The 13,382-nt window shown below is 34.9% G+C and overlaps 3 protein-coding genes across 3 annotated transcripts in view; 1 reads left to right on the forward strand and 2 right to left on the reverse strand.

The window, feature by feature from the left end:
- Positions 1 to 13,382, reverse strand: part of LOC140842628 (caffeoylshikimate esterase-like) — an 86,964-nt gene that overhangs the window by 43,091 nt on the left and 30,491 nt on the right. The gene's annotated exons all lie outside the window — the stretch shown is intronic.
- Positions 182 to 4,836, reverse strand: LOC140842623 (1-(5-phosphoribosyl)-5-[(5-phosphoribosylamino)methylideneamino] imidazole-4-carboxamide isomerase, chloroplastic-like). The gene is given in 11 exon segments (XM_073210649.1): positions 182 to 365; positions 368 to 517; positions 1,693 to 1,741; positions 1,939 to 2,072; positions 2,157 to 2,258; positions 3,009 to 3,094; positions 3,542 to 3,749; positions 4,141 to 4,202; positions 4,286 to 4,382; positions 4,469 to 4,529; positions 4,673 to 4,836. Coding segments are annotated over 11 exon segments (1,005 nt in total). The 5' UTR covers positions 4,702 to 4,836; the 3' UTR covers positions 182 to 338.
- LOC140842622 (uncharacterized protein At5g03900, chloroplastic-like) lies at positions 4,883 to 11,895 on the forward strand. Its single transcript, XM_073210648.1, has 13 exons — positions 4,883 to 5,700; positions 5,826 to 5,933; positions 6,009 to 6,109; positions 6,229 to 6,309; positions 7,297 to 7,369; positions 7,458 to 7,523; positions 8,707 to 8,793; positions 9,003 to 9,068; positions 10,104 to 10,246; positions 10,325 to 10,411; positions 10,491 to 10,554; positions 11,339 to 11,482; positions 11,560 to 11,895. Exons 1-13 carry the CDS (start codon positions 5,281 to 5,283, stop codon positions 11,701 to 11,703), a joined length of 1,584 nt encoding a protein of 527 aa, XP_073066749.1. The 5' UTR covers positions 4,883 to 5,280; the 3' UTR covers positions 11,704 to 11,895.

Below are 13,382 nucleotides of genomic sequence, written 5' to 3' on the forward strand. Positions count from 1 at the left end.
TGAAGGAGTGAACTCAATGTGAACTAAAGCTGTGTAAATGAAGCTACGGTACTTCTGTGTGCCCGTAAGTTACTCACTGAAACACCTGCTACAGTACTCTACAAGGAAATATATCTTCTGATTCTCATATCTATGTTTTTGGGACTCAAGGAATGGACACTTCTTAAACACAAACGACAAATACTTCAAATTTTGGTGATCATCCTATAAACAATAATATTTTTTCCTCACAAATGATAGTGCATGGTTCTACATTAGAAGAGAGATTAACTTTTGTTCATGATACATTAGAAGTAATCCGATTAATGATGAATAAAGATATGTCAAACTTGTAGATTTCATACTATCAAGGCCTGCTGCTGAGAGAATGCCAAGTGACTACATCCTTGTAAGCCAAATTACCCCCAAAAATATCCAAAGCACTGCCGACGGTAACATCAACATGTCCCATTCCTGCTATTTTGATCCTCTCTAAATCAGAAATGCAAGTAACTCCACCAGCATAGGTCACCGGAATCTGGCAAACACACGTCAAAAGCAATTTAAAAATTAATTCTGACGTACAGTCTTTATGTTACAAGGTGTCTTAAATGGCATGCAGTCATCAAATCTATGTACAATGGACAAACATACAAGGACACAAATGCAATATGGATAAACATACGACTTCAAAATATTGTGAAATTATACGGGAACGAAATGACTGTTTCACATATGTGTATACGTCCGTCCACACACGTATAATCATGTAAATATATCAAACATTATAGAGATTTACAATCTATAATATATCACATCATAAAGTGCATTCAAATGCAATATTAAAATGTATCATTCAAGAATTTTCATTTTTTTATATAATTTATATTAGTGTTTATAAATATTTAAAATTTTAAAATACCTCTGAAATAGTTCAGTACGACAAAAAATACAACCACTGAACTTGTTATATATGGTCATAATGATTGTTAACCATGTCGGATATGAAAAACATAGAAATCTCCGATGTTTATCCATCATCCATTAAACATTTTATCTAGAAAGTTTCCTACACAGTATGACACAGGTACATGATCATTTTAAGAGTATGTGCATCATCCCGTCAAAGCACGCAGGCTTGCAAGCATCAATTGCCCACGCTTAATGAAATCTTTTGTTTTTTTATATCAAAAACAAAACAACGATGACACTTCAAGCATTGTCCTTGAAGAATTGGTGATTTATGCACTGTATCTAGGGAAAATGCCAAATATTAATAGAAAATAATCAATTTTTGACAATTTATAAGCTCTTACCTTTTACTTTAAAATTAATCTCTTAAAGCATGCAGATAAATAAGTTGACGAAGATGATAAACAAATCAAATGAGTAGACGACAGGAAAATAGTGAAAGAAAAAGAATTTTAAGTAATTTTGGATATAAAGGTGAACGTTGAAGTTATGCTCTTAAACAATAATTTGGTATTATATAAATCATTTAAACAGATCTCATAAGCTCTCGAGAGCTTATTATTAAACTTAATACAATCTTTCAAAAAATTTATCCAACACCTAAAGAGATATCTCATATGTTCCTAAATATCTTATAAGATGTTTTAAACAACTTATAAGCTAAACCTTAGTTCAAACAAGAAGAGAATTAAAATAGCTAGAGTAGAAAGGATATAACCTTAGCTTAATCAAAAAACTCACCGGTGAGTACTTGCCAAGCAAAGCCACAAGCTCTTCATCGATTCCCAGCCTGAAATTTATGTAGCAGATAAATTGAAGTACCGTCGGAGCAATATTTTACCAATTTTATTAACTTCTCTAGTTTAAGGAGATTGGAACTCCATGATACACAAGTGCAAACTAATGCCAAGTTTCAAACCATGATATGAAATATGTACTAAATTTCACAAGCAAATGTAAGGAAACATATAAAGTTTAAACGCATACCTTTTGCCTTCAACATCAACTCCATGGACCAGAAACTCATCAGCATAATTGGCCAGGATATCCAACACTTTTTGATCAAGAAATACATCGCTGAACTTCTGCCATCTATCTGTGACAATTGCATATCTATCCTCCTGGAAAAAACATTTTCAAGTCACTAATCTACATACATTGCTATTGATACAAATTATTGAGTTACCTCCAAAACCTTTACACACCTTCTTTCTGCAACTAAGATCCAACACAAGTCTCTGTTTTTGCACAACACTGGCAAGTTCCTTTAGCCTTTCAAAGTCTATTTCTCCATTATGAAATACGTACTGCAACAAAATTCATATTTATTAAATCAACAGATTCCATAGAGAATTTTGGTTGTATGATTTACATTAAGAGATTTTTCCAAGGAAAAATACAAGCACAGATAAGTAAAAGTGTGTAACTTTTGAGATCTTTCTTCAAAATAAACCAGACTTTCAGACAGTTCACGTAACAATTCTGACATACTGAAATTGCTGTTTTAATTTTTCTCATCAAGTCTCAGTCTAATGTATGTTTTGGATTTTTTTACTTATAATTGACTGGTATCGCCAGTATTCAACAATTGTTTTCTTTTCTTTTCTTTTGTTTTTGGTTTGTGATAAAAGCATTTACCGCCACGAAAAATTAGAACCCATTCTCTTCTTTAGTCTAACATTCAAAAAAGCAAAGAAGAATAAAGAGGAGCCAACTCTGGAAGTGTGTGTGTTAGCTTTTCTACATGTTCATCAAGACCCAGTCATCAGGCAGTGGATTTCTTGTAATTCAAGTATGCCCAGGTCACGGTTAATTGAATGTTGGTTCTCAGTAAACAGTCCCTCCGGGGTCCTAACATGTATAGCATGAGTCAGGCAAGCACAACTATTTCATCAGTGTTCTCATTGCATCCTTAAGACTTGTTTCGATGAAGCATCATTTAGGAAAAACTGATTTCGACATATGTGGTGATCTGTTGGATTAAAAGATAAGCTTGCTCAAAGTACATTCTTTTTAAGAAAACAATAAATAAATGAATAAAGACAATAGGTACGTACAGACGTAACAATAACATGGCTTGCTCCTTCATCTATATAACTCAAAGCATTACTTGAATTGATACCACCTCCGACTTGCAAACCACCTATATGTTTTCCAATTAGCGATAAGTAGTGTGGAAACCACGTACTTGTGCAGTACTTCACATAAACTAAAGATGTAACTTGCATATTCTAAGGTCTGAAGTGCAATTATTTCAACATCTTAAAATAATTTTCTAACATCATGGCTTAGTTAGTGATGGGGTGCATCACTACACATGGTAACTAAGGAAATGTCATCAGCTATTCTATTTCACTTTATCAAGACAGTGACAAACTTATTTACTCAGCAATGATTAAAACTGAACCAAGATGCAAGTTGAGATGTGAGCTTCACAAACGAGAAACATAAAAATGACTCAACTGTTCTTTATTTTGCCTTCCATCAACATGCTATATTGTATAAGGCTATATAGAACAGCAAACGTGACATGCCAATTAAACAAATGATGCATCATAACATAATAAATTGATGTTTCGGAAACATTTACCAGGATAAGCATGTAAAGCTTCAATGGCTGCTGATATGCTCAACGGATCAGCTCCAAGCATGATGACATGGCCACCAGTAAGCCCATCATCCCTGTACATTTTAGCATATTCTGTTGCTAACTTATCGGATTCAAAGTTAGTGATAAGATTCGGATCTTCTTCTTTAGAATCTTGAAGAGTGGATCCAACAATCTGTTTCACTTTTCCCTGAAAACATAAATTTAATTTAATATAGATCTAACATAATCAAACTAAATAAATTTTTTTCCACGAGCAACATTGCAATGAAGTAAAGAGAATCATGGTTATTTGCCTTGTTTTGAGTTGAACCGAGCATTTAGGCTACTTAACAAACAAAAGTTGTCTCATTATCTCATATGAGTATGAAATGGACCAATTATAAAGTTTATCATGAAGTCAAACACCACCGTGCATCAAGGCTAATAACTTTTACAGCTAGGGTCATATCACCAACCTCTCTTTCACCAATGCGCACACACATAGCGACACACAGACTCAAAGAAAAATGAAAGAACGAAGCATGTATATTTCCACAAGAAAAAAAGGAAGACAGAAGGTCACAAGATATGTATACAACCTTGTGTATATCAATGCAAGGGCGAAACCGAACCCCACATTTGATTACTAGTTTTGGAGGACCTGAAAAAAGCTTAAACAAGTCAACCACTTGAGAAACCAAACTCGATTAGTTCTACCGAAAATGTAAACAGACTAAGGCATACTGGAGAGCAGACGAGGAGCGGCATGGATCAATTTCTGCTTCCCATCAGGAGTAATCAGAGCGGTGGGCTTAGTGTTCCACAATGGAGTTGCTCGAAGCTTTTGAACACTCATAGCAAAAGAGTTCACTGAATGGGATACCTGTAAGTCAACAAGAACGAAGAATAATTTGATCGAACACGTACCAGGCACGACTTCAATATAATTGCTTCAAAAGCCTGATCACGAGGAATCATGAGTTTTAAACTGTACCAAGCACCACTAATGAAATTGAAACTATGCATCAACTTCAAGGAAAACAAAATGCAAAAGATAAAAATAAAATAGGACATCCATAAAATACAAACGAAGCTCATTGAAAATTTTATGGTTTCTCCTTGCGTTAATACCTTGGATTTTGTATTAGATTCTGATTCATAAACACAATTCCTACTGTTTGAAGCCTATAGAAACAACTGCATATTCATTTTCTTTACTTCAAAATACAAACAGTCCAAGAAAAATTCAAGATTTCAATAAAATATTTAACTAGAAAAAACCCATGTTTATGTTAATATGGAACTCACAAAAAATCAAATCTTACACAGAGAACAAGAGCGAGGACCTCCAACCCTGCGGCAGAGAAACGAAGACTATAGCAATTGAAGTAAAGTTGGCGGTCGCAGCAAGTAGAGATGGTGGTGGTGAGTTGAAATGAGTTGGGAGGGAATATACAAATATGGAACCTAATTTGCAATTTCCGTTAACTTAAACGTCATTATTGTCTGTTTCGCAGTCCGTGATATTTCTACAGGGTAATAAAGTAAATTCATCCTCCCGTTTCCGTTTCTCCTCTCACTTCACTTCATTTCAGAGATGGCGTCTTCCTCACCAAGCAAAATAGTTGCCAATTCAGAGACGGGGGGCTGTTAGACTATAGTTACCCTGAATTCAATGGCCTAAAACCCTAATTCAAGCGTATACCAAGCTCTCGAAATCTGCGAAAACAAACCAATATATGGCATCCATGTCCATCTCCTACTTTATTGTTTCTCCAAAGTCCCACTTCTTCGCCCTTACCTCTAAACCGCTTAAACCTTCCCAGTTTCACTATTTTGCGCCGTTGAAATCGCCGGTTATTCCTAGAGGCAGAAGGCTCCGGTGTGGAAAGGCCTTTGTTTCTTTAATTACCGCTAGCAGCGGCAACGGAAGTGGGAGTACTGATGCTGATGTCGTGACTACGTCTGCTAGTAGGCCCGGTGGCAGAGTTGAGAGTGATAAATTGCCTAAGGATGTTAGGGAGCGGGCTATGGCTGCCATTGACTCGAGCGGGAGGAGAGTTACGATTGGTGATGTGGCAAGCAAGGCGGGACTTAAGTTGAGTGAAGCTCAAAAGGCTCTTCAGGCTCTCGCTGCGGATACAAATGGGTTCTTGGAGGTCATTTTTTGGGCTTTGTGTGTTTGTACTATCGTTTTGAAGTTCGTTTGTTTCATAATATCAAACTGGGTGTTCACATTGTGGAAATTATCCTGCATATGTTCTTGGCAATCTTTCTTTAACAGGTGTCGGATGAAGGTGATGTTTTATATGTGTTTCCAAAGGATTATCGATCCAACCTTGTGGCTAAGTCATTTAGGATCAAGTTCGAACCTTTACTGGAGAAGGGAAAGGTATGGAATCATTCTGTAAATAGAAGTCTTTTGTAAGTTCTGTTCATTTGATTGGAATGAGGTTTTTGGTGTCAGATGGCGGCAGAGTATTTGGTGAGGGTTTCCTTTGGGACAGCACTGATTGCGTCCATTGTTCTTGTGTATACCACGATAATAGCAATAGTTTCGAGCAATCGGTACGGTTTTCATCTTCGCTTGCCTGGATTGGAAAGAATTTTCATAGAGATTTTGAATGTTTGTTCCTTGATATTTGAGTTTTTGTTCTTTTCCATTTCTTGGTCTTTGACTTCAACAGAGAGGAGGACAATCGTGGAAGAAGAGGAAGATCCTATGACTCGGGTTTCACTTTTTATTTGAGTCCGACTGATTTGTTCTGGTAATCTCCAGCTCATGTTATATGTGGAACTAATAGTTAAACAATTAAAAAAGAGGAGTATATAAACTTCTAAGTAGCCTAGCTTCATGTTTGGTTTTTCTGCTTGTTGACATTGTTATTTGCCTGAAAGTTGTTGCACTGCTGTCCATCAAAGAAAAAATAATACTTTTGAAATATTTTATGAATCTAATTATCCGGTTTGTCTATTATCAATGATAAGAGTCAATTATTTTTATTACGTTGACATATTAACAGTGTTGTAAATGGTGTTGGCGGGACGATCAGTGACGGTCTTTTGCCTTGGCAGCTTAGGCAATGTCTAGGCGGTTGATTTTTAAAAAAAAGATTTGTTATGCATTATTATTTATAATCATGCAATATATGTATAAAATAAATTATGTTTAAGCATAAATAAACTTCATACAATATAATACAATTTATACAAAGTGCAAATAAATATATAAATGCAACTAACGAGATAATTAATAAAGATTGGAAGTTCTAAACGGCGGTGGTGTCAGCTGTTCGAGGCGAAGTTTGTGGCACTTGTGGGTGATTGGGTTGACTATTTTGTTTTTAAGAGAAAGTGTATAATGTATTAATAATTTGGGTTTTTAAAATTTTGTTGACTTTTGAGTACCTCCCTCCCTGAATCTTCAACCGCCTATAAGACCACCTAAGGAAAATGTGGTGCGGTCGGTGGCCTGCTGCCTAGGCCATTTAGAGCACTGGTTATTAACCACAAAGGAAACCTGAACGTTAGGTAGCATTTCCTTTCCTTTGATTCCTATCGCGCTACCAGCAATAAGAAACATGATAAAATAAAACCTCAATAGTTTCTGAGTCCAGAATTATAAGTAGAGTGCTGAGGAAGTTGGCTTGATCTAATTTGATTGAAGCAAGGCATCCCGCTACATATGATTTCATTTTCTATGTAAGCCTGGGACTTAATTTTCTAATCATCTCACCCGTCAATCAATTATCCAGGTATTGGGATCCGTATTATTACAGGAGGCGAAGGGTAAGAGATGGTGACGGTGGGATGAATTTTATTGAATCGGTGAGCAAAAGTTCCAGCTGAGGTCTATAAGCTTTTGGCAGTTTTTTACTGATTAAAAGATGAATACCTGATATTTCTAATCGTTCAGGTCTTCTCCTTTGTATTTGGGGATGGAGATCCCAATCAAGGTATTGAAGAAGAGAGGTGGAAGTTGGTAATACTTGAGCACTGGTTTCAGTGGTCCGTTACTTTAATGTTTTCGTTGCTAGATGTTAATTACATGATGACCCTCCATCCTTATTTTCTTCCCAGTCTCTCTGAGTATTTTCAGATTCTTTGTTCATAACCCACTGATATAGTTCTCTCTATTTTGTTTGTATCTTTACTGCATGAGATCTGATTCTTATGCTACTTATTTTGAATTTTTTACCCACTGTGGTTTTAACTGATTGTGAAGCTACTTGAAGGCAGATTAACTTATACAGAATAATAGCATAGCAGGTGAAACTTCTAATGTCTAACAAACCATAAACAACATAGATTTTCAATTAAACTCATTCCCTAACATATAGTTTTGATGGAAAAAGGTTTTTCGTCACAGTATGCTTCACTGTTATTGAGGACTAGCGGACCCTATGTGGAATATGATTGAGAAATCAAGAATTAATCACAATAAGGAGCAGGACTTGTGCGTTATTGTATTTAAATAATCCTGGAAAGGACCTGATGTTGTATCCCAAAGAATGACCAAAACACAATTAGATACCAAATTTATTGAAGTGTAGACACTTTAACAAACATCTTGGTTGTCTCACCCTGATGACATCATCCTGATTCCAAGTAGGACTCTCATTGATGTTTCTAATGATAAGCGTCCAACCTCAAAAAAGAGTCATTTTTAACCATGGAGAAGTTTCCTATCCAGACTTAAGAGGCAAGTGAAAAGGAGTCCATCTGAAATGCACGACTTAAAAGGAGATTTACAGATGAATACATTTCATAAAGATTTAAAAGCTAACATCTTGTCAGTATGTGGCAAAAGTAGAGCAAATATAATAGTATGAGAGTTTGGTGCTCTACGAGGCTAAGATATGTAGTTTCACATAATATTCATTAAGATGCGCATTCTTAATGCGCCACCACCTATCCGTTAAATGATGCATTAAAATATGCTTCGGTTTTCAGTAAGAATGATTGGAGAATGAGATTCTGGCCTGTAAGACCACCTTAATTTGAGTTGTTGTGGTACAGAATGAAATCTCATTTTTTATGCTTTAGAGGCTATTTAACAGGAATAGAACATGGTCTCTAATAATTTTCATGCTGAAGATCATTTACAAACTTGTATTGACTGAAATTTGGACATTTGGAACTTCTTTTTCCATGGTAATCTACAGATTGGACAATATATAGCTTCAAATGGTGGTGTTGTTACTGCTGATGAATTAGCTCCATATCTCGATCTGGACACTACTGATAATAAGGTATCTTCAATCTGATGCTCATCGCCAAAAGCTAGTTCTCAGTAGTCAGTTGGCTATTGCATGTTCAAAACATCATGGACTTTCTAGATGTCTAATTTTATTTTCAGTGGTTTCAAAAGACGTACTAAAAATCTCAAGGATATTTGACTTTGTATTCTGGTGAAACTTCTGGCATAATTTACTCTATTGTCATTGTTGGAATCGCCCAGGATGATGATTCGTACATATTACCTGTGCTGCTACGATTTGACGGTCAGCCAGAAGTAGATGAAGAGGTTTGTCCTCTTTGACTTGTTGTGAGTCTTAATTATGTTCCTTTTTTCTGTGGATGTAAACATTATCAAATGTCCAGTATACTGGTAGAAGTTGTGAACGTGTTGTTTTGTACATCTAGCATCATCTTTTTCCACATTATGTATACTCCATTGAACTGTAAAAAACATGGTCAAAATGTCAAACCAATGTTGGTGTTTTGAAATCTGAGTGGTTCTTTAAGTCTGCACAGGATAGTAAAGGTAGAGCTGTAGAGGACAGTTTCAATAACCGAACAAATATTCTATATCCACTAAAGGACTGTGATGGTAATTCTCTGGTGCTACTCCTAGTGGCATGTGAAAGATTCCTTGACCAACATGGGCATTCTCAATTTGTCATTAGTTCCTCATCAATTTGTGGTTGAACTATGTTAGATTATTTGCTTTTCTTGACTGGGTTGGAAGGCTGTTACACATAAGTTAATTTAAGATATAAAGAGGTTTAACTTTTAAGGATTATAAGATGCCCATAAATGCAAGTTTTGTATACCTTTTGAGATGTGGTAAGTCAAACCCATCTTATAAATCAAGTTTCATTCCATGTCCAGTGCCACACTTAATGATTTGCCCTTGCTTGATCAACTGCATATGTTAAAATCTAGGGACATGTATGATATGTAGTCTCACTTAGAGCTGCTTACAAATGCAAGTTTGTGGTGTAATCCTTCAGTTGTGGCTATTTAAGGATTATATGATGCACATAAATGCAAGTCTTTGTAAGATTCCCGAGTTGTGGTAAGTCAAAACCATTCTCCCAATCAAGTTTTATGCATGCCCAGTGATGTGCTGCTGGTTTTTCCGTGCTTGGTAAACTGCTTATATTAAATTCGAGTGTCGAGTATGACATGCAGAGTCAGTTGGAGCTGCAAGCATATTCATGCTTGGTGTATAATCCTATGATTGTGTCTGGTTAAACCCTGTTTCCAAATCAGTGACTTGCCATCTTGTGCAAGCTTGATGCTTTGTCTAGTTTTCTTAACTGTGTGTTGAATGCAGGGGAACATTTTATACCGTTTTCCGTCCCTACAACGCACTGCAGCTCCCCAGAGGAGCGAGCGGAAGGGATATGTCGGCAAAAAATGGGCTGACTGGGTTGGTGGAGTTGAAAAGTTTTTTAACGAAAAGATGTGGCAATTTAGGTATCCATTTTAAGCCTTCATTTTTATCTGGTTAGTAACATGAAGTTCCGTGATCTAACATCAGAAATATTTCTGCAGCAAAACTACTGCTTCAGAGAGGGCCATGGTGATTGGTCTTGGTGGACTTAATCTATTTGGGGTTATAATTCTTGGTTCCATGTTGAAGTACGATTCAGCTTGCATTGCTTTTTAATTTGGTTGATCTTCATCTACTCTGACCTTTTCACTGATTTGGAACATGAAGGAATATGACAGTTGAGCCAAGGGGTTTCATATCATTTGTTTCCGAAATATTTCCCTTACTTCAGGTATGAAACAGCTCATATCTTAGTCTTTTATCAAAAAAAAAAGAAACAGCTCATATCCACCTACCAGTTGGATTGCTCTGTCTAAATTCTGAACCATATTAAATGCAAACTATGATATTCAAGTTTAATTCTTTTGTTACCGCATTGTGTATAATGATACCTGCAATTTTTCGGTGTTCTCCTCTTAATAGATGGTGCAATCAATAGGTTCGCATCATTCAATAATATGGGTTCAAGTCATTTGTTTTAGTAGAACATGCTTGTGCAACCTTCGATTGGTCATGGATCTCTTTTGAGACGTTTGCACGAACTTGCCTGAAATGATGAATTAACAAAATAGTCCAGACATCCTTATCTTTCTATTCATGCTGTCTTAGTAAGCAATGAGTCCTGCTCTGCGACACATAAGATTTGAGGTATTTGCAAATTGCTTGGGATACGGGTCTTGCCTATACAACTTCAGCTTGAAAATTTTCTGGGTAAGAAGGATTTGATAAATACTAGTTTGCTATCTGGTTGGATTAGATGGAGAGTTGAATTTCATTATTCTACTCGGTAGAAGCAGTGAAGTAGATTTTGTTAATTTGTTATGCAGTTGCTCCGTATTTTGTATAAACAACAGTGTCACCGCCTATTCTCTTTGTTTTCTCAGCATCGCTTTTGGTCTTGAAAATCATTCCAGCTATTTTAAGCCCATGTCATGTTCTTTGAAACTTTCCCATTCTACATCTGAATAAGTTTTACGTTAAGTTGTATCGTTTTCATGTTCTTGTTCGACTCACAGATATATGCTGGGTCTTTCTTTGCAATTCCGTTGATACGGTGGTTTTTGGTTCAAAATACAAACTCCAAAATTGTCGAGAGGAATCAAGCCAGGGAACAGCGTGCAAAGGCACTCGAATCACCTGATCTCTCCTTGAGGCGAAAGGTAAACGCCTAATACTTGTAGAAATTTCGATGTCCTATTTTGATCGTTCAAGTATACCAATCCATTTCAATTTTCAGCTTCTGAGTGCTCGGGACATGGCTCAGAAGACATTCATAGGACAGGATCGAATTGTTTACAGCACTGAGAGGGACCTTTTCGATCAAGATTACGAGACCAGTGATTGGGACAGAAGGTTCAAAGAGATTGAAAGGTCTGAGTAAGCAAAACCATCAAGGTCTGCTGATTCACATCTTTGTCCCCAACGATGTGTGTTCTCCGGCATAGTGGGACTTGCTCCCTGTTTGCATTTTTTGTAATATGTTTCATTATTTAAAAATGCAAAAAATCCTAGGAACAAAATAGGAGTGTATAAACTATATATAGATTTATTACTTTTTTATATACAAAATCTGGTAAAATATTTGTAAGGTGGAATAGGTCAATTTTTGAAAAAATTAAAAATCGAAAATACTCTTGAGAGTATTATAAAGTTGTTGTCAAACAACTAAAGATTTACGCCATGCATAAATGAATAAGTAAAAAAAACAAAACAAATTTTTTTATAGGTCGGATCGGGTTAGAGATTTATCTATTCGTAGACAATGTAACAGAAGTTTTTCCCCAAAAAAAAATAAAATTACATTGATCAATCTAAATTCATTGGCGAATAAATGATTCTTTAATTAAAGAATTAGTTTGATTGATGACATTAAAATTTTTCTCGTACTATTTCCTTGCTACTTTATATTTAATAATTCAGTTGACTCTAACTATACCCCTTCATAACATTAGGGTTTGTCTCCTTTTTTCTGGCAATTTTCAAATATTGCTTGCAACTTACTTTTGAAAATTTCTAGATCGCCACTTTTTAATTTCTAATACTATTTTAAAGGAGGAAATATTATTGTTTTTTCATTATTTGAAATAATTCACTATTCTTAATAAAAGTGCTAGTCATAGTACTCCATTGGCCTATCCATGTGAAAATATATTGAAAGAGATGAACATAAAGATAACGATAAATTTTTAGTCTTAACTTTTTTAAAAAACAAATTTAGTCATTTTTCTGACATGACGTTGACTTGACACCAATACAAAACTGATTTAATTTACATGTGTAGTGACATATTAACATTTTTATTGAACAAAAGACTAAAATTACCAAAAATGAAAAACTACATTAATAAGATGAATTTCGACAACAGATAAGACTAAAACCGCAAAAAAACAAATAGATATAATCAAAACTATAATTTTTCCTTAATATTATTTAAAAAAAGAAGTATAAGATTGTAGATAATAATTTAAAATAGTTATTTTTTGGATAGTATAATAGAAAATTACATTTTCGATCATATATATTCGTCTCTTTATATATTTTTTTATAATTTATGTTCAAATATATTATCAAAACTGCAAAGAAAACCTAACTAATAATTATATGTTGCAATTTTGGCAGTTTTCTTCCTATACTCATCCTTGTTGGATTAGTTCCAACTCATTTTCTTTCACGTGAATTTGTGCATTAATGGAAATCTAATTGGCCAGTTTGTTGTTTTGCAGAACTATCAGATAACATGTTTTCACGTGTTTTCTGATCTTCTTCCCCGGCTATTCGGCCTACTATTCATATCATATTATAAAAGCGTGGATATGAAAAGTATTTCATTGTGAATGGTAAAATTTCTATTTTATTTATATATATTTCAAGATTTTGTTGAAAAATAAGTGAGGCTGTTTTTCGTAAAAGAAATTATCGTGATATAGTCAAAATTGGAAAAGTCTGTAATATTCACAAGCTTATTCAATTAATAAACATAATAATTTATCTACGAGTGGTCAAATTCTAAATACTACGGTGTGAAATATATAAAAATAAATTAAAAAAAATAAAACTATG

This window comes from Primulina eburnea, chromosome 10 (assembly GCF_022965805.1).
Source record: "Primulina eburnea isolate SZY01 chromosome 10, ASM2296580v1, whole genome shotgun sequence".
NCBI lineage: Eukaryota > Viridiplantae > Streptophyta > Magnoliopsida > Lamiales > Gesneriaceae > Primulina > Primulina eburnea.